Source organism: Gambusia affinis, linkage group LG10 (assembly GCF_019740435.1).
Source record: "Gambusia affinis linkage group LG10, SWU_Gaff_1.0, whole genome shotgun sequence".
Classification (NCBI taxonomy): domain Eukaryota; kingdom Metazoa; phylum Chordata; class Actinopteri; order Cyprinodontiformes; family Poeciliidae; genus Gambusia; species Gambusia affinis.
The window spans coordinates 11338428-11359676 of record NC_057877.1 but is presented as its reverse complement, the minus strand read 5'-3'; the positions used below and the strand labels follow the sequence as shown (position 1 = coordinate 11359676).

At 39.4% G+C, this 21249-nt stretch overlaps 1 protein-coding gene across 1 annotated transcript in view; it reads left to right on the top strand.

The window, feature by feature from the left end:
* Positions 1-21249, top strand: part of notch2 (notch receptor 2) — a 49750-nt gene that overhangs the window by 16277 nt on the left and 12224 nt on the right. The window contains exons 3-18 of the mRNA XM_044128656.1: positions 11431-11705; positions 12951-13158; positions 13287-13420; positions 13797-13919; positions 14396-14629; positions 14920-15075; positions 15173-15358; positions 15961-16074; positions 16187-16300; positions 16387-16620; positions 19012-19122; positions 19237-19429; positions 20279-20424; positions 20615-20728; positions 20853-20972; positions 21056-21208. Of these exons, the coding sequence (XP_043984591.1) occupies positions 11431-11705; positions 12951-13158; positions 13287-13420; positions 13797-13919; positions 14396-14629; positions 14920-15075; positions 15173-15358; positions 15961-16074; positions 16187-16300; positions 16387-16620; positions 19012-19122; positions 19237-19429; positions 20279-20424; positions 20615-20728; positions 20853-20972; positions 21056-21208 (2615 nt within the window). The remainder of the gene's footprint in view (positions 1-11430; positions 11706-12950; positions 13159-13286; positions 13421-13796; positions 13920-14395; positions 14630-14919; positions 15076-15172; positions 15359-15960; positions 16075-16186; positions 16301-16386; positions 16621-19011; positions 19123-19236; positions 19430-20278; positions 20425-20614; positions 20729-20852; positions 20973-21055; positions 21209-21249) is intronic.

The window sequence follows — 21249 nt, the reverse complement described above, 5'->3', positions numbered from 1 at the left end:
ATATTGTGTGTGTGGGAAAGTATTTGGTGTAAATGGGGACTTCTTTAAAATATAGGGATTATTTAATTATGCTCTTCCCGTATTTGAATAATGAATGATTACTCACCACAGAAAGACTAGAAAAATCTGTTTTGAATTGCCAAGGTATTGGTAGAAGGGCTAGCATCCCTGCGATCATACATGAGTTTCTCAGCATAGAAGAGTCAGCTGACAGAGAGCAGGCCTAGTGTTTGACTGATTCAGTTGCAAATTTTTTTTCCTACTGTCTACAAGCAGAACAACATGTGCCTTATCATACAGGCATAGTGTATGTACCCATGAGTGCATAGTTGGCTTTGTTGAACCTCTTGGCTTCTATTTCTATAATATTGTCGTTCAAAAGACACATTGTCCAAAAATCTGATTATACGTTTATTAAACTCTGCTGCAACTTAAACTCAAATAAACAGTCACTGTGACCTTTTGACATCAACCAGCTACAACATCACATGGATCTTTGTGGGAGTCAAACTGATTTGCAGAATAATTAAATAAATCCTTATTAGGAAAAGCTGGAACTATAAAATGCATACAGTTATGCTATCTGTTTGACATTAATAAAAAAGAACAGCATGTTAGAAATTGATGTTTTGTGCCACCTTTTATAAACAGAAAGCACAGAGAAATGAACACCGAGCTACGGTAATTTTCTCTGGTTAACTTCAAGATTAGCTTTGAATTGTTTCCCATTTTGATGTATTCCCTCCATGGTTTTTGTGTCACCAAACCTTTAGAAACTTCTGCTGCTAAAGCTGCACTGTTGAATCACATGTTTCATATGTGCTCGTTGTTGGTGTTTTGATCAGACATATTCACCTGTTGTGGCATAGTAAGCCATTTGGGTTGCTGATGTCTGTTGGTGGCACGTGTGGCTTTGTTGATCTTATTTTATTATCTTGATCTCTGCCACTGAGAGATTAAGGTAATAATCTCTCAGAGAGGTAGTATTGGACAGAAAGTAACAGAACAATAGAGGGAAAATGTTGTCCAGTTTAGTTATTCATGCTCTATTCAAATATAATCGTACACCTTTGACTTCCCACATTTTTAAAGAATTTTACAAAGTGGGGCATAACTATGAAGTGGATAGAAAATGAAATTTTTTGAACATTTCTTTTTTCTTTTTATGAAGACTGGGAAGCACATGTATCTCCTTTGTTTTGTTCACCATAAATAAAATCCAGTTTAACCAAATGTCTTCAGATGTCAGTTAGTTAACAAATAAACTCACTGTTTGTGTTTGATGGGTGTTGTATTTGTTTGGGAACATTACTACACAAACAGTTTAAGTACTAAGGAAGACATTAGACAAGTTTAGAGCAAGTTTTTAAGCAGAGTTAAGTTTTACAATTTCTGAAGCTTTGAAAATCACACAAAGTGCTTTTCATCCTCTTGTAATGGGAAAACCTCAAACTTGACAACAAGAGTTGCCTGACAGGGTAGGTAAGGAGTGGTTTATTCAGTGAACCAGCTGAATCATCCATTACTAACTGTGCATGAGCTGCATAGATCCACTGCTTAGTTGAGAGAATCTGTTGACAGGAAAGAATTGTAGTCGTGCAATCTCCAAATATTGCCTCTTTTGTATGGAAAACAGAAAACATGTGTAAAAAAAAGTGCAAATTGACATCATGCTTGTTAAAACAAATAGCTTGAAAACCAGACATTTCTTCTATTTCACAATGATGTACCGTTTTGTGTTGCTGAGTCTGTGTTGCTCTTTTGCATAAAAAATAGCTATGAATATACCTGAATGTTGTGTGGAGTATGATTATCTCATATGCCTGTCTGCCTGCTAAAGTGGAGGCAGAAGAAGCTGCTGCTCACAGTTCATGACTTCACTGACCTGCAGAAATCCAGTACATTCTCTAAATTCTGCAAATCTCATTTTAATCATGAGAATTTCATTTCTTTTTTCTCTAAACTTCTATTTAAATTAACTAAACATTTCCGCTTCCAAAACAAGTTAATAAGATATGTGCCTACGAAACAGCAGCATAAACTTGACTATTTTCTCAAAGACAATATCGTGGGATTGTCTTGCACCTCCATGTCTTCGTGGACTGAAATATTTTATCAGATGAAGTGAATGTCCGTGGGAGATGTCCATTGGCTGCTTTTGCAGGGCAGGGTCAGAAAAGCTGTCTAACCGGTGAAACTGCAAACCATCGGCTTTAGGTGTGTTAGGTGCAAGCTACAAGTCAATCCCTGTGAGGATCTGTCTGCGTTAGCCTGAATGGTAGGTATTTGTAACTTGCATCACAGTAAACAAGTTACCTGGTTACAGAACTAAAGTCCTGGTGTTGTCTTCAGGCCTGTGAGGATTCATGTTTAACTTAAGCGTGAGTTTGAACACCATGTTGTCCAGATCCTCTGAACAAGACCTCTTTGTCTTGCGCTGGCTTCGGAGCAAACTGATTACTTCTTCCTTCCTCTCTCACTTTGTGAAGCGGTTTTTTCTTTGCAAAGCTTTTCCGCACCATTTTTGAAGAGATTTACGGTGTTGTGTGGATCTGGTGCCTGTTTGATCTGACAGGTAGAATTAACCTGCAGGGCAGGCAGAGGAAGAGAAAGGGCCAAAACAAAAGAGGATGTCTCTTTTTAGGTAATGTGAGAAGGAATACCTCAGAGCACAACTCCTTACTAATGATGAGAGACTGTCGAGTGGGGGGGGGGATGGGAGGCTCGGAAGAAGTGGAGAGAGGAGTGTAATTTCCCTTCTTGCTTTGCCTCCTTCATCAAACTGTCACTCATCCATCCATTTTCCAGTCCAGCCCACCGCTGAAGGGATTTAGATGCCTCCAGACAAGTCACCTGGTCTGTTAATCTTTTCATGACTATTTTCTAATCTAGAAGAGGTTTGGAGGCAATAAATCACTAGTCTTTGTTTTAATAATCACGACTTGATCTCTATTTAGAATCTTAAGGCTTTGTGAGCTTTGTTCTGAACTTTCCCTTTCTCACTAATTTTTTCTATTAGTCACCGTATAGAATCACAGAAAACCTTCTCGATTTAAAAAGTCTCTCACACACACGCACATACACGTTCTAGACATCCCCTCTAAGTTTTGGGAATGGTTTCAGCACAAGATTTTAAACAAAGCTCCCCATACCCAGATGTGGAGGACTGTAAGCCAAAGCAGTGATTTCCCAATCTCACACGCCAAAGATTTATCTTTTTCCCACAGCTCAGCCAACAGCAGTCTAGTTGTGGTTCAGACTGGAACCACAGTGATAAGAGTTTTATTGTGAATGTGTGTTTGAACCCCTATTTGCTGTTTTATCTGGAAGTCTAGGCCAACCAGAGCTGAGTGCAGGCTCACATGCTGCCACTTTATATAGCTGGCTCTCAGTTAGCGCATAAAATCAATATTTGGATGAGTGAATTTTAGCTTTGCATGACTCATGTGGTATGTGACACTTCATTAGTACAGAACAGCATTGCAGCAACCTTGTGTTTCTGTATTGTTTGCCCTCAACTCCTTTTTCTTGCACAGTTCAGTGGACTGGAAGCTGTAAAGAAATTTGGATTCCTCAGAAAGGGGAAGACTTTCAAAGCAGTGGGGAATGTAGCAACCAGACCATAACCCACATACGGTGGAGTGGCAAGTGTCCCCTGTCACACATGAATGTCACACCATCAGGTTAAATGTACATCGGTCGTGTCTTAAGGTCACACACATTGTCCGCACATGCATTGTGATGATGAGTCCTTATTTGACACTACTGTAGTATTTAGATTTTTTTTTAAATGAAAAAAATTCCAAATAAAGCGTCACTCTAAGATTGGGGGAAAAAAAACAAAAAACTTAAAGTTTGTTTTGTTATTTGAATAAACGTCTTAGGGTAATGGTGATAGTTTGAATCTACATATTTATTCTAGTCAAAGAAAGACTAAAGAACACGTAATAATAATGAAACTAGAATCAAATAATCAAAACACCAAAACAACCCAGGAGCTGACATTTTTACATTTTTAAATTCATACATAGTTTTCTTCAGTGTATATGCTGAAAAAAGCAGTACCAAAAACACATCTTCTCTTTGTTTAGTAAACAAAAAGTAAAAACCGGGAAGGTACATTAAACTTCATGTTTTTATTTTTCTGTTCAGGAAAACATTCAGCCAGACAGTATCTCAAAACGTCCTGCTTTTTTCAGTTTCCAACCTATCATAGGCTGTCATTATTCTGTGTTAGTTATAACAATTTTTTGTAGCGTACTTCCACATTAGCCAGTGGTGTTTTATGCACAGTTTAGAGCTAGATGTGGAGCTTTTATATGTCGACCGACCCATTGTTGGAAACCTGACTTTAAGCAACCACAGGAACAGCATAATGACAGAGCAACATACAGAAACAGGCACTAGGAACATTCGCAGGCTGAACGGGACTTGTGCTGTGTACCATGGCAGCTTGGATGAGTCTTTATGGATGCATTTCTAAACATGGCTTGTGATTTTACCACTTGATGCTTGTGTGGACTCCACCCAGCGCGACACTCCTTTTTTCGGTCAACACTGATGGTTTTCGTCTGCCTGCCCGACTTCCTTCTCTTTCTGGTATGTCTCGCGCTCTCTTTACTTTACTTGGCTTTTTAGTTCCACCTCATTTTTCACTCTTTGCATATCTTTTGCCGTCATTTGATTTGTGTAGCTTTGAATAACCTTGATAGTCGCTAGCCCTCCTTCACTTTGTATCAGAATGAAAAGAAAATATTGGTAAATCATAATATGGTGGTAATTCACTTCCAGATCATGAAAAAAAGACTCAATTGAAGTTCAGTGTATCAGTAAAATTACATTTTGTTTCCTCATTTATTCAGCAGGCCCTGCTGTCTGAATTTAACCACTCAAGGCCCTTTTTTTTTCCAATTATTTTGTAGTTGGAAATTTTATTGTGCGTGTTGTTTGACGTCTGTTGTGCCATTTCCAACTTTTACCAGAATGGAATTTGTCTTTAAGTGAAGAATCTTATGTGATGCAAACTTTTTATTAATCAATAATTTTGAATCCGACATGAAATGAATGAATCACACTAATATCGCCATTTACACATCAAAGCAACTGCTTCCAGAGCTTTATCTTACCTTTCAAGAAGTGCTTGAAAATAAGGACTGTTGGTTGATGCTGTTATAGACCCAAATAATGAAAGGTTTTAGTTATGGTGCATTTTATGAATTGGATAGAAAATCTGATTTCTCAGTGTTTGACTTGCTGATCAACAATCAAAACCAATAAAGAGGCTTAAAACCACAAAAATAATGACCTTATTTCTCAAAAGCAGCTCTAAATACAGCTGTTTTTGATTAATTTATGGATCAAAAGTGTGAGACCCTTTGCTTTTGCTGCATTTAGTATTCCATGAAAAAGATACAAGTATTTGACCTGATGATCAGCAGTCAGAGCTGGTTGAGGAAACACTGACTGGCTCTGATCGTTGATTAATTGCCTCGTCTCTAATACTTGCTTTATTAGTGTTTTTCTCCATGAAATGAAATATTGTTCAAAGCTCGATCTCCATGCAGCCTTGCACAAACATTCAGTGAATAGGCCACCTCTGCTCCAGCCAAGTAAGGGGATGATCCGGGGATTGAAATTTGAGCTGGTTTTTACTCCGTCTTGCTTCTCTAACACCAAGTCTTCACGATGGCCGCAGGGGCTGAGCAAGTTATTAACCGTAGCTGGGAAAGGAAAAGTAGCAAGAGGAGGTTGTGGTGACATAACTGTAGCTGAGAATACAGACGTAGGTGGGAAGATTTGGCAGCAACAAAAACACAATTAGGCTGAAGAAAATCTTAGGACAAAGAAATGGGGGATAAAGAAATTTTGATATTAGATGGCTTAGTTCACTGCTCACTGAAAACCCCCCGCTGCTTGCCAGGATAGGCAGAGGTCAGCATGAGGTAGAGGAGGGGAATGAAGAAAAGGAAGGAGCACAAAAAAAAAGAGAGAAGAAGGGTGCGCATGAGATGGGGGCGTTAATGTGAACCAGCTGTAGAAACCTGACACCCCAAGAGTGGGTTTGAAAGGAGAGGTGGAGGACTGAGAAAGAGAGGGAAAGAGGGGCTTGCAGGAAAAGGCATGAGACGAGGGACGGAGAAAAGAAGAGGGGGGGAAAAGTCCTCATGAAGTACAACAAAGGAAGCCATAGATGAGTGAGGTAGCAAAGTCTTTCTCTGGCAGGCTGTTTTATAAAAGTAAAGGTATTATAAAGGTTTCTGACTAATGATTTGTGAGGAAATATTTGACTTTGTTGTGTGTCTAGAAATTTGTCAAAAGAATCACATTGGGGCCTGTGTTGTTTTTAACCACAGAGTGTGTGACAGAGTATTTGGTTAGAGCTTCCTCTGTGAGACACCACTCCCTGACAATAATGTGAATCATGCACAGCCTTGTCTGTTTGCCTCGGGCTCTGGTGATACAGCCAGTGGCTAATAATGAGCTCTCTATCTGGCAGCGAAACCTGAAGGACGGGGTATCGCTTCCTGACGCCACTGCGTTTAGCTCTGTCAACACTGGTTAGATAGCAGCGATTGAATTTTAATAGAGCCTACCATGCATCTTTCCTGTCAGCACTTCTAAATTTTCCCAAAAATCCATGACAAGCAACTAATTTTTGACAGGTGAGGCTGAGTTCAAAGAGACCTCCAGAACAGATGTTTTAGCAATTGAGCTCTGCTCCCTTAAAAAACCCCATTAAAAACACAATAAATCACCAGTAGATCCAGTGATTTAAAGCATATTTTATCTTATTAGGTCTGATGAGGTGGTATTGTCTCACTTTGAAGATTTTGGCTGTTTCCCACCTTTAAAAAAACAAAACAAAACAAAAAAAAAAACAAGTTTTAAGTGATGAAAGGTAAACCTTGTATTAACCAGGACATGCGGCTCTTTGTGTGACAGTCTGCTAATGTGATTCATGTTGCAGGGCACAAGGCCGTGTCATTACTCTGGGACAGAGGGCGCGGAGGTGGTCTGAACAAAAAACCAGCGAGCTGAGTTCCCAGGATGGCCGTCTTGTTGTGACATTGTGATGAAGCTGTGTTTGTGTTTACAGTGGGGAGTCAGACTGGGGAGGAAAGTGTGTTTATGTGTCATCTTGAATATTTGTGTTGTGGAGGAGTTGCGCTGCAGACCAGCTGATACAGATGGGGAAGACTGAGTGTGACCATGTCTAATTTGAAGTTTGTCCTGTTTTGAAGATTTCACATCTCTAATTTATCATCTTGTCTGCCTGTGTGCTGACTTCACAACACTATTTACGTTCCAAGGGAATTGTTTAGACTTTCAAATCATATTTCCATGAATACCGCTTATGATGCTCTTTGAATTATTATTTATGGGCCCCAAATTTTTGACACAAAACAAATATAACTCTCTAGGATTTTGTTTTATTTCTTAGCTCGTCAGCTTGTAGAGTTTTAGACATATGGATATTTTCTATTAATTTTAGCATGACTGGGAAATTAAAATAATACAAGTAAACAAAAAGGATAGAACGTTCAGTAAAATCTAACAAAGTAATGAAATTTCCGACGAAGGATAAGTTTGGACACCAAAACTTTTATTCCCCTGTAAAGTGGCTAAAATCACAAACAGGCTTCTCACAGTAGATTCACACGATTAGAACGTCGTTACTGTGTGTTCTGAAGGAGGTTTGCCCAGTAAACCTCAGACCCACAGTTTGATGTGCTCCTGACCAATGAAGTAAGAGTGACCTTCATGGTGAGATTGGAAGAGTTGTCTGCGGTGCTCATAAGGAAGATTGTAGCAGCTTATGTCAACATAGTTGGACCTGAACGACCAGTAAAGCTCAACCGATACAGCAGACTCTTACTATTGTTGACATGACAGTACATGTCTGTAGAATCTGAAAAACTCACATTTAACTTTTGTTTATGCAGACAAGTCTAATGCTGAATAATTTAGTCACCAAGGCAGAGAACTTGTTCAGCATAAAATCTACATTTAAAATATTCATTGTATTTGAGGGTTTCTGAAGAGATTGTGAGACCATCTATCAAAAAGCTACAGAAAAAAAAGCTGGAGCAGAACTGAACCCTGCAACATGACCTAACTTATACCAGTGAACTCATCAAGGACTGGCTGCAAAGTAGGAAACTGAAAGGGTCCAGTCAAAGCCAGATGTACCACTGGGACCTTGACCAATGTCAGAAACTCATGGATGGAATTGATTTCAGCCAAAGGGGAAAACACTAGCTATCAGGGCGTTGAGGGTTTGTTGACGCCTTGTTTAATGGATGAGAATAATATTTAATGAGTTGTGATATTTTTCCACATGGTTGTGGAAAGTTAAAAGAGTTAACTTTTTTTTTTTATCATTTAACTTTTTATTAGTTTTTTCCATTTTTGCTTACATATACAATATACATGAACACTTTACAATCAACATAACATAACATAAAACTTTGGCTTGGGAGCTGTTCCTCTATTTGACCTTAGTTCCATCTAGTTTGTCTAGTTCTTTATTTCCTGTCGCTGACTTTTGTCTTGAATGTTGTCCATTTCTTCCACTTCTCTTCCATTTGTGTTTGCTGTAGTCTCAAACGATGTGTCAGTTTTTCCATAATGTAGATTTCTTCTATTATTCCAGTCCATTGTTCTTGACAAGGGGGATCCGCCTTTCCCCATTTCCTCGTAATAGCTTTCTTGCTAGCTATTAACAGTATCTTAATCAGATACCTGTCTTTTGCCCTTACTTTGATCTTATTAAAATTGCAAAGATATAGTACCACACTACTCATAGGGATATCATATCCCAGAACCTTCTCCACTGTTACATGAACATTTTTCCAGAATTGGACAATGACAGGACAGTTCCAGAATATGTGAGAATGATCAGCATTCACTGATCCACAGTTCCTCCAACACCCCATGTTTGTGCCCTTGTACCTATTCTGGACTTTAGGCGTGACGAAAAATCGTATTAGATTTTTCCATGAGAATTCCCTCCATATCCGTGAATTAGTGGACGTCTGATGTGTTTCCCACATATCCAACCAGTCTTCATCTGTACTTGTCGTGTTAAGCTCTGACTCCCACTTTTCTTTTATATATTTAGTTGAATGTTTGTTCGTCATCAATTTTTGATATAGAGTAGAGATTATTTTAATTTTTGTTCCACTGGATGAATTTATCACAATTTTAATCACCCCATTCACTTCCACAGAGGGATCCCACCTGATTTCTTTCTTATAATAGTCTCTCAATTGCAGGTACCTGTAAAATTCATGTTTATCTAAATTATACTTCTCCTTCATTTTTTGAAAACTCTCCAGCTCCCCATTTTAAAAGAGTTAACTTTTTAATTATTTTATCCAAACACTTAGTATTTTCTTCAGAAAAAATTTATTTTATTACAATTATAGGTTGGTTTTGCAGCTGTGCCTAAGAACGTCTTTCTTAATTTGCCAGGAATAAACTTATGAGTGAATGCACTCGCAAAAGTGCTTTCTAGTTGAACTGCTGATAAGTGAGAGCTAATTAATTAAAAATGATCTGATTACTGTCTTTCTGGTTTATCTGTGCATCCATGCCTAACGAGACTGAAAACCATCAAAATAAACATATAGCTTTGTACTTTTTTTTTTTTAGGTCTGTTTATTTGTCTGTGCATTTCATCTACAAACAAGCTCCTTTAGACTGGGCTTTAGTGTCAGATGTTTGTTGTTGTGAAGATTTTTCTGGTAACTCACACATGGTACCAGGCAGAAGCTTCTAGGAGGTGATCGATCTGTGGGCCTTCGGTTTGACGTGATTCATAGCACCCCTCCTTTCTCATGCGCTTACAACCTAATAGCTTCAAGCTGCTTTGGGGTGGAGCAGCAATTTCTAACTATAAGTTAAGTGTGAGATTGAATTTCACACAATTCTCTTCTCCACTACCTCATTTAAATGTTACACTGCTGTTTTCGACTTGTTTTTCTTCTTCTTGTTGTTCTTTTTCTTTTTATTATTATTATTTTTCTTATTTTTTTCTTCTTCTTTTTTTTTTTTTACATTTTATAAACTTGTTTATTTGTAAAATGATTTAAAATGACATGTTAATGTGTCCTTGTGTACATGTGCGTGTTAGTTCCTGCGAAGTGTATATCTGCCCTCTATTGTATTACCTCAGCTCCTCAAGGGAGGAAAGTTTAGAGGCCTCAGAGAGAGGCAGCAGGTTGCTCTGTCGCCCACGGTCCCCAGACAGCATGTCTGCCATGTGCCACTGCCGACACAAAGATGACGAATCTATGCAGCACACACAGGAAACTGCCTGACTATAGACATTTTTGTCACTTACAGTGTATTAGCTATGACCAAAAACAGCCTTGCATAGAGAAGTGGGGAGTGAGAGTGGGGAGTGGGAGTAACTGTGTAAAAACAGAGGAATAGAAAGTCACAAAGGGAACGTTGTCTCAGATAAGATGCCTGGTGGACACATTGTGCAATATTATAAATATCTCCATGCTGCCCTGCATGTGGATGAATCACTTTACTGAAAAAGAGCAAAATCAAACCAAAAAGGATGATGAATGTGATTTTGTAAGCTGTAATGAGTAAAAGGCAACTTTTTTTGAGGTTGAGAAACTTGCTATGAAGTGTTAATGTCGGGATTCATGCTGCGGCCCGCTCACTCTTCGGAAATGTCTTCTTGCTGTTGTTTATAGTTTCTGCCAGGCACATACAACAACTTCCATATGACCTTACTCCACATCCTTCTGCTTTTCAACTTCTCCTTGTCATCAATGACCTAGATTTTACCCTTTCACAGAACTCTGCCTCCCTAGTTCCTCTAAGAGGGGTTCTTGGGGCAACAGCTCTGGGTTCAAACACTACCTGTTGCAATTTTTGGGTTAGGGTACCTATGCCTGTCAGCATCTTCAGACATAGGGGTTTGAATTAACGTTGTAGAGCAAAATACAAACCACTAAGACAAACATGAGAAGACTTTGAATAAGCAAAATCAGTTACCCCTTAAATATTTCAACTAACTGAACACCACTTTCTTTCTAACTCTCCTAGAGGGATGTGGTTCCCCACACACTGCTCTTTAGGCCACTTTATAGCAGCAGAGAGTAATTAGGCACAAGTATTCTCTGGTGCTCTTTGATGTGTGTTTTAGAACAGGATTTGTTTTGCAGATGATACTTGCTGCATTTGGCAGCAGTTGTCTGATGTGGTGTCCTACATCCACCTCACTGAAACTCACTCCTGTTTTGTCTGTTTGGGTCTCTTTAAAGCACACACACACACAATTGTCTGCTTCTTCAATTCATGCTTTTTTGTTGCATTGTCTGCACTGGGTGCTGGTTAGCTTTAATTCCTTTGTGATTTTGTCCGTTTGATCGATAATTTCTATGTTTTTGTTTCCCTCTGTGTATACAGGTGTGCTCCAGGTTTTTTGGGAGAGTACTGTCAGCACAAGGACCCTTGTCAACCAGGATACTGCCTGAATGGGGGGAACTGTTCTGTGTCCATGTTAGCTGGGGTTCCTGTTCCTGGTAGCGCCTCCTGCACCTGCCCTCTCGGCTACACTGGACAGCACTGCCAAACTCCCCAAAACTCCACGTGTTATCCAAACAACCCATGCGCCAACAAGGGAGTCTGTACCCTGCTGTCCCTTGTCAAGTACAAGTGCGAGTGCACCAGAGGGTGGACAGGTGAGATGATGTTTAATAAGCTCTTCCCATAATTATTTGAAAGATAACCCAGCTGTCTATTTTTGTTTAGTTTTTGTTGCTTCTGAAGCTTTAAAGCAGTTAATTCTGGACTAAAGGTTTTTAACTTGCTGACAGTGGCATTACTCCCTTCATAAGAATAACTTCCCTAAATTGTTTCAGCTGTTTTTTTTTTGTTTTTTTTTGGCAGTGTCACGAGAAGAAGGGAGTTTATGAAGTGAAAAAGAGCTTTATTAGCAAATATTCAGATCAGGAAATTCCATTAAACATTTTGAAACTGCTCTGATTGCCTAATCTATTGCATTTTCCCCTTTAATGTCACACTGTTGAGTCATCGCTACGCTTAATATCTGGCTGAAAAAATCTGACTTTCTTTTGCGTTAGGCCCCGTCAAAGCACACACTCTCACAATTTGCCCATCTTCGCCTCTTTCACCAACCTATTACCTCAATACAAAGTTACTGAGAAATCTAGAACGTACTAATGGGCACAAATTAGTCAGGGGCCACAGGTGAGTCTATGACAGGCTTTCGTAAATGTACCACAATACATGTAAAACTTTCACATCAAACAAAAAAAAATATTACTGCCACTATTTCTCTAACAATATGACATATATTTACATCTGTAATAATTAACATAACAATAATGTAGTAAATAAACATTTATTGATTGCTTAGAGTTCTCCAGCAAAATTGGAAAACTCAATATGGCAAAATGGAATAAATTCGAGCCAATTTTTGTTTTAATTTTCAAATAAACATGTTTGTTGTACGGAAATTTTTTTACTTTTTGGTGTTCTGCTTATTATAGAGCAGCACAAGTCTAACAATGTGACATTGCTTCTTAATTAATGGGCTATTTACTCAGGTAGCCAGCGCTTTCCCATCTATATAAGGTTAATGGCAGGAGGGGTGTTATGCAAAATTGACTTTTTGAGCTTTACATAATCTTATACCTAATCACTTTAGTTATGTCCTTCATCAAAGACATAACTAAAGTGTTGCTTTGACACATTTTAAAACAACTGAAGGTAACATAATTACGATTGTGCCGTAAAATGGCATTATGTGCCTGGAAAATACATAATACTGCCCCTTTAAGGTTGAGGAACTCCATGCAGGTTTGATGTCTAATCCCTCAACATCTGTAGAGTGTCACTTTTTCTATCGAGACCAAGAACATCTAATGCACCAACGTTAAGCGCTTTGTTCCCCCAATTCCCAGGTCCACGCTGTGAGCATGAGGACAGCTGCCTCTCCAGTCCCTGTGCCAACGGAGGAAGGTGCAGCTCTCTGCCTGGTGGCAGCTACACCTGTTCCTGTCTTCCCGGCTACAACGGGCCGCGCTGCCTTAATGACACAAATGAATGTGCAGACACACCCTCTCCCTGCCAGAATGAAGGCGAGTGTGTCAACACCCCTGGCTCTTACAAGTGAGTTTCCACTGATCACTTGAAAAGCGTTGCTACTTCCACATGTTTTTTCTTGGAAGGAATAGCAGACAGATTATGCTGAGTTTGAAGGAGTTTATTGAATGAAGTGAGCTGTCCTTTTGCTACAGGTGTGTCTGTAAGTCAGGCTTCACGGGCCTTCACTGTGAGAGTTCATACATCCCCTGCTCACCTTCACCATGTCTAAACGGAGGCACCTGTCACCAGACCTCTGAAACCACCTACTCATGCCACTGCCTTCCAGGTAGGACCATTAAGTTTGTATCCTAGCACACCTGCCACCACACTCTTACTGAGATGTAAACATTGGAAAAAAAAACTAAAAACTGTTACACGTTATGAAAAAATAACAGTCATATTTGAATGTTTTAATTGTTACTCTGTGCTGTTTGCAGTGCAAACAGTTGGATCTTGATCTTTGTTGTATTAGCCACATAGCAGCCTGTTGCTTTTAGCTTGTGGAAACAACAAACACACTCCTGTATGGTTTATATTGCACCAGGACATACTTTATTCTAAAATTAATGTTCAAAATAGTTGTTTGTTTGTCTCCATGGGCACACCGTTGAATCGATGTGCGCCATATCTTTACAAATGACTCTGTATTTTATTGATCCCAGGTTTTAATGGAACTAACTGTGAGAACAACATTGACGACTGTCCTGGCCATCAGTGTGCCAATGGAGGAACATGCATAGATGGAGTCAATACCTACAACTGTCAGTGTCCTCCAGAGTGGACTGGTAAGAGAATCTTATGTTTATCTGTAGTTGGGATTAAATTAATCTCATTCCTAGATCTGGTCTAGACATGTCCTTTTGGGCTCATGGCTTTAAATATTTATTTAAAACTATACATTTGTAGTAATTTCAAATATCTGTACAAAGATATTCTAAATGAAACGTGTCCTCTGTTGGTGAAAAAGAAAAAACTAAAATATTTATATATCTGAATCTGTTTTCAAGTGCCTGGCATGAGTTTAAAACCAGCCTTCAGAAACACAATCAAAGGAATAAATATCTAATAGAAAGTTGGACACTGTGGGAAAGTTCAGTTATTATATGTTTTCAATCTCTTTCCAAAGTGACAAAGATTGAAAATATATAACCCACTGGTTATGCCGTTTCACCAGAAATCCACCTACCTCAGTTAAGATGATAGCTGGTACCCAGAGTGTTATTCTAACACGTCTTCTTCTGTGTTCATTTCCCATCCACAGGTCAGCATTGCACAGAGGATGTGGACGAGTGTCGGCTGCAGCCAAATACTTGCCAGAACGGCGGTACATGTAGCAACTTGATCGGTAGCTACGTCTGCGTGTGCGTCAACGGCTGGAGCGGCCCCGACTGTTCGGAGAACATCGATGACTGCGCCACAGCCGCATGCAGCCAGGGCTCTACTTGTATCGACCGTGTCGCGTCTTTCATCTGTGTCTGTCCCCTAGGAAAGACAGGTGCGCTTATATTAAGAAGATAGTGAAAGAAATACTTTGATATGGATTTTCACTCTTCCTTTGAAAAGAGTATTGTGTCACTTCAACTTGATACTGATTTATTTTATTTTTATTTTTTGCTTGGAGATATTGTTGAAATAGTATTCCTGTCTTCTTAGTTTCTGTGTAAAAGCCCCATTAAAGCACAGGCAGGAGCTTCAGGAGCCGTTTCAAAAGTTTTGTTGTTTTTTTTACTTCACATGGGAATAGATCGTTTTTACTAAATGTTTCTAACATGTTGTTTTTGTCAGGTTTGCTCTGCCATAGAGACGATGCCTGCATCAGTAACCCCTGCAGAGAGGGCTCACATTGCGACACCAACCCCATCACTGGGATGTTTAACTGCAACTGTCCACCGGGATATATAGGCAATACCTGCAACAGAGACAGAGATGAATGCAGCATTGGTGAGGCAGCATCTGGAAATATTTTCCTGCTTAGCTTTCTGCTCTTTGTTTTTTTTTGTGTGGTTTCAATTGTTTTTTTGTTTTTTTTCGTTAACAGGTCCTAACCCATGCGAGCATGGCGGTCAGTGTGTGAACACTGACGGCTCCTTCACTTGTAACTGTGTCAAAGGATACTCAGGGCCTCGGTGTGAACAAGATGTCAATGAATGTGCCTCCAACCCGTGCCTGAATGATGGCACATGTCTGGATCGCATCGGGGAATACAGCTGTATCTGCATGCCTGGTAACTTCCTAAGAAGCTGAAAATCACCACACAAATTCAAAAAGAAACCTTAAATGAAGCTTTTTCAAATAGTCAGACTTTGTTTTTGTTTGTAAGTAATAAAGCAAGGCAACTTTATTTATGCTACACCTTTCATAGATAAAATCACAAGGTGGTCCGATGTGGTCTTAAGACAGTAAGAATAACTGTTAAAAACAAGAAGTAGAACATTTAACTAAAAACTTTGTCTGACTAAAAGTGTCCTAAGCTGATTTTAAGGAATCAACAAAATCGGCAACATGGTCTGTCTGTCTTCAACAGACTTCAAAATATGTTTTGTGACTTTTAAAGCATTTTCATATTTTTGCTTAGAAATCATTCAGACAACATATGTCTGCCCAGATAGTACTTTTAACTTGGTTATATTAGTCAACGCAATGAAACCACTTTCATTTTGTTTGGAATAGTAAAGTGATGCAGGTGGATTATTTCATTTAAAAAAAAGAATAAGAAAAAAAATAAAAACTACAGTATTTTTGTTTGTTTTTGTGCCAATTTTTGAGCCAGCTTGATGTAAATCCACTCACATAATTATTATTTTTTGCTTCCCCTAATACCTACAGGATTTGAGGGGACTCATTGTGAGACCGATGTGAATGAGTGTTTGAGCTCTCCCTGTCTGAACCAGGGTAAATGTGTGGACCAGGTCAGCCGTTTTGTTTGCCAGTGCCCAGCAGGTCAGTTTGGCACAAACCTGTTTTCACTTATTTCTCTGACAGATCCAAGTCTTCTAGAATTTGCTTAGCACATTGCTTACTTCAGCTTGTTTTTTCTATAAAATGTCCTCAGGTTTCAGCGGAGATATGTGCCAAATAGACATAGATGAGTGCTCCAGTACGCCTTGTTTAAATGGAGCCAAGTGTATCGATCGACCCAATGGATATGACTGTGAATGTGCAGAAGGTGAAGGCGAATGCCACGTTTGGCTTCAGTTGAAAAACTATTTCAATTCCTTATGTCTTCACTTTAACAAGAACTTTTCTTCATAGGCTTTACTGGTCTGCTTTGTGAGGAGAACATCAATGACTGCGATCCACCACCTTGTCATCACGGTGTGTGTAAGGATGGCATTGCCACCTACTCTTGTGAGTGCTACCCTGGCTACACAGGCTCCATCTGCAACATCCAGGTCCAGGAGTGCCTCAGCAACCCATGCCAAAATCGAGGGCGCTGCATTGACTTGGTTGATGCATACCAGTGTAACTGTCCATCAGGAACCTCAGGTAAGTGATTGGCCCAACTTGTTTTTCTTAGAAAAATGAATCTTTATTTATTCAGAATCAGCTTTATTCCCCAAGTTGGTGAATGCAAATAAGGAATTTGTTTTTGACTTCCACATTTTCCTCAGTGAAGACATTTTAGATATGAGTATATGAAAAGTGATTGTGTGTACATACAGTGTTTTTACAAATGAGGAAAACATGGTTGGATTAGTGTGAATATGCAAGTTATCTGTCTGGGCACTTTCATTGTTAATTGTTCATCAGAGAAACAGCCTGGAGGCAGAACCTGTCTCTGCTGCAGCTTTACAGACGGTGCTATGCAGTGCTGTACGGGGTCTGCAGAGTGTTTAGTTGCTCTTTTCCTTATCCTCGACCTGTATAAGTCCTGGATGGTGGATCTTGGGTTGCCACAAGAAGTACAGTCTTTGCTGGGCCTTCTTCTGAACAGTATCTGTGCATGAGGATGGATCCTTTGATATGAAAGGATCCATATCTCTGTTAGAGACATTTTGTTGTTTAGAGGACAGAGAGTGGGGAGTATTCACCAGAAGTCCACCATCATCTTCACTGACCTGAGTGGGTTAAGCTTCAGGTGGTTTTGATCGCACAAGTGGATCAGTAGAGCCACCTCCTTCCTGTATGTAGGCAGACTCACCAAAATCCTGGATCACACCACTAACACTGGAGTCATCTGGAAACTTTGGGAGTTTTACAGATTACACCACTGAGGTGTAGTCCTTTTTGAAGGGATAAAAGAAGAGTGGGGAGAGAGCACAGCCCTGAGGAATGCCAGCCCTGATAATGTGGGGCAAGATGCTTCCCAGCTTCACCTGCTGGTTTTCTGCCAGTCAGACTGGTGACTGGTAGTATTTGCTATAGTAGCAGCTATAGCTACAGCTGCACAAGACTCTTTTGTGTTTTTTTTGTGTGTTTTTTTTCAATTACTTATATACTTTGAAAACCAAGGTGTCAGGCTTAAGCACGTACAACATCAAATACAGACACAAGGAAAGACAAGAGAGAGTTAGATTCTTTTAACTCGTGAGGAGAACAGACAGAGATGTACTCAGTTACAATCTCCACCTGCTCCGAAAATACGTCCTGCCGCACCCTCTCTTTTTATTTCAATCATTCCCTAGTTACAATGCACTTTTCAGCTCTCTCAAAACAGGATACAACGTGATTCACAGTTTCATAAGATAAACTAGAACATTTACTACAAACAGCATGCCTGTATAAGGCTAATCAACACCATTATGCTAAAAACTCTTATTATAAACAAGAAGAATAGGATGTCCTTCTTCTGAGCAGCCGTCTGATTAGAACAAGCTGGTGCCGGCTGTCTCTGCATCCTTCAGCAGGGCTTTCAACATACTGATTAGTATTAATATAGGTTATTATTTTAATTCTATCACAAGGGAAATGCAAATTCTGATTTAACAATGTTTAATAGTTTAAGTGTTGGTTAGTTTTTATGGCCCTAAATTCTTTATAGTTGGCATTTAAGTAAGGTTTGTAGTTAATATAGCATCACATTTTCTTGTTAATATGAAGTTATTTTAAACATTATTTGCCCAAATTCACACCAAATCCTTGATTATTTTTATAGTAGTAAGAGTTGTAATTAGATGCTTTGAGTCATGTTTGTTTGAAAAAAGCTAGTAGAATTTAGTGGATTACTAATCCTTAAACATAGAAAACATTGATGAAAGTCCTATTGCCACTAAGTATATCATATATTTCTTTCCATTTAAAGCTCACATGCACAAATTCACTTCATGCATTCTATCTTGAACAGTTTAATGGAGAACTTTGTTAAATGCTAACTTTGTGAAGATGTGTTCCCAATTTGTTGTTGGAGAACTCAAATCTTTGTGGTGCATTTTGGATGTTTAGAAATGTAAATGTCTGTTGCTTGAAACAAGTGCCACCAACGTAAAAGCTGTATGGATTATTGGGTTCAGTACCACCCTTAAAACTGGTACTGTTTTTACTAAGCCGAGCGTCAGGTCACCCTACTAGATGTTATGCTCCACTTCCTCTCTGCTGTACCTTCCCCTTCTTTCTCTATCCCATTTCTCACTTCACCTTTAGTAAGCAGTGTAATAATGTTAAGCACTTATGTTGTGCTTGCAACATTCCTGTGTGCTACTTAGTCTATCTCAGTTCTCCTTTTATAAGGTCTTGCTAAATGTGCTTTACTTTGAGTCCACCGCCCCCTAGTGGTGTAATCTTAGATAAAGTCTCTTTCCACAGTAAGAGTTTTAGTGTTTTCTCTAACTCCAACCTTTATTTGCATTGGTCATCAGCCAATCAACATGAAGCTTTTGCAGCAACAGCAGTAAGGTATTACTTAAACTGTCCTCATCTTTGCATTTCTTTTCTCTTCAGGCATGAACTGTGAGATCAATGAGAATGACTGTGCCAGCAATCCTTGTAAGCACGGAGAGTGCCAAGACGGCATCAATGAGTACAAATGTGTGTGTTCCCCTGGATACACAGGTACGTGTTTGCTCTGAGCCTGAGTGAAATCACTAATAATAATCAATTTAGTTTTAGTCCGAGTATGCTACTGAACTTTTCAATGTGACTTACACCTGAATAACTCTTCAACAGGAGATCAGTGTGATGTCAACATCAATGAGTGTAACTCAAACCCATGCATGAGTGGGGGAACCTGTGTGGACATAGTGAATGGGTTCCAGTGTCTGTGCCCACCCGGCACCTACGGCCTGCTGTGCCTTTCAGGAACTGATCACTGTGCTTCCCAGCCTTGTGTTCAAGGAGATTGCATCGAGCAGCAACACGGGTACTCAAAACCACTGATTCCTGGGCTTCAATGTCAATAAGAACATTAGTTGTACACTAAATTAATATTTGCTTTCTGCTTGTTGTAAATGTTATAGTTGCGTTATATGCTGCCTTTACACATGATAAGTCTGCCCTTTGGAAATTATGTCTGAAATTAATGATTGATTGAAAGCCAAAGTAAGAGTAAATTGCATTCACTAAATTATAATAAACTGTTTTTAAGTATTAATTACAACAGCCCGAACATGTATTGACTCTTCTCCTCACATTGAGATCAAGAGGCAGATTAAGGTTATTTTATCCAAGTGGATCCAGTTACCATCTGAAGTCATTTAAGTAGTCTGTTTTCTTTATTCTAGTTCTTATTCATCGTAAAAATCAATGTCAACACTGATTTTCTGACATTTTTTGAAGTTCTGTTCATCTTGTTGGTTGTTCTTGCAAACAAAAACACTTTGTAAAAACCTATTTATAAATTTCAAATGAATCTCATCATCATTTGTCATTAAATGAAAGACTTAAAATCAAACATTTAGGACATGGATGTCTTGACTGTGGACATAACGAGGGTAAAGAAACTTGAACAATGAGTCTATCCCACCTAAAGGAACAGTCTGTTAGCTACCATCAACCCATCTTGTCTAGATGTTTTGATTGTAGCTTTTTGTGCTACTGATTCAAATAGCAATTTGTTTCTTAAACTTTCCATATTTTCCGCACCTTTGCATTTTTACATTAAACCGACTTCATATTCACACATGGTAATCAGACTCATAGCTAAGGACACAGATAACTGATGCCTTTAACTGACTTCACAGGCTGAATTATTGTTTTTTCTCTCATTAAGGTACCGATGTGAGTGTAAGCCCGGTTGGGTTGGGCAACACTGTGAGCAGCAGAAGAACGAGTGTCTGCCGAATCCATGCTTAAATGGGGCCATCTGCCAGGATCTGCTCAATGGCTACACCTGTCATTGCAAACCAGGATTCAGAGGTAGAGCTATGAATTGATTAGGCAAATATTACTTCCCTGGAACCTGGGAATGATGTTCCCATTAACCAGTGTGTATTTCAGGATAGTCAATGAAGGCTTTATAAAGTAGTTGTTAGATGAAAGCATTCTTCCAAAACAGCGACTAAAAGGAGATGCGAAAGCTGAGCAGAATTATTTCTTGCCTCGTTAGGGGTCAACTGTGAGAAGAACATAGATGAGTGTGCATCAGGGCCATGTCTGAACCACGGCATTTGTAGAGATGGAGTCAACAGTTACACGTGTCTGTGTAATCCTCCATTCACAGGTTAGAAATGTCACATTTACATCACCATGAAAATCCAAGCTTTGTCAGAAGCAGTTGAGGCAGCTTGAGCTTCTTTATTATTGTGTGAAAAGTGTTTGATTGTACATATTTTCTGCCACATTAGGAAAACACTGTGAGGTGGAGCAGGTTCCCTGTGCCTCCCATCCATGTGAGAGGGGAGGGGTTTGCCTCCCATCGCAAGATTATACCTCTTATACCTGCCGATGTCGCCCGGGCTGGCAAGGTACCTGTCTGAGACAGACATGTGATGTGGTGCACAATTTAAATGCTGCTGGCTTTGCTAACGGAGTTCATTTATGTAAATAGGAAAACACTGCAATGAAGACGTGAAAGAATGCATGAAGAACCCCTGCCTGAACGGTGGCCGGTGCATTAACACCCCAGGAAGCTACGTGTGTCAATGTCAGCGTGGATACAGCGGACATAACTGTCAGATAAATGTAGATGACTGCTCACCAAGTGAGTTTTACTGAAACTAATGTATTCCCCTCATTTGCACA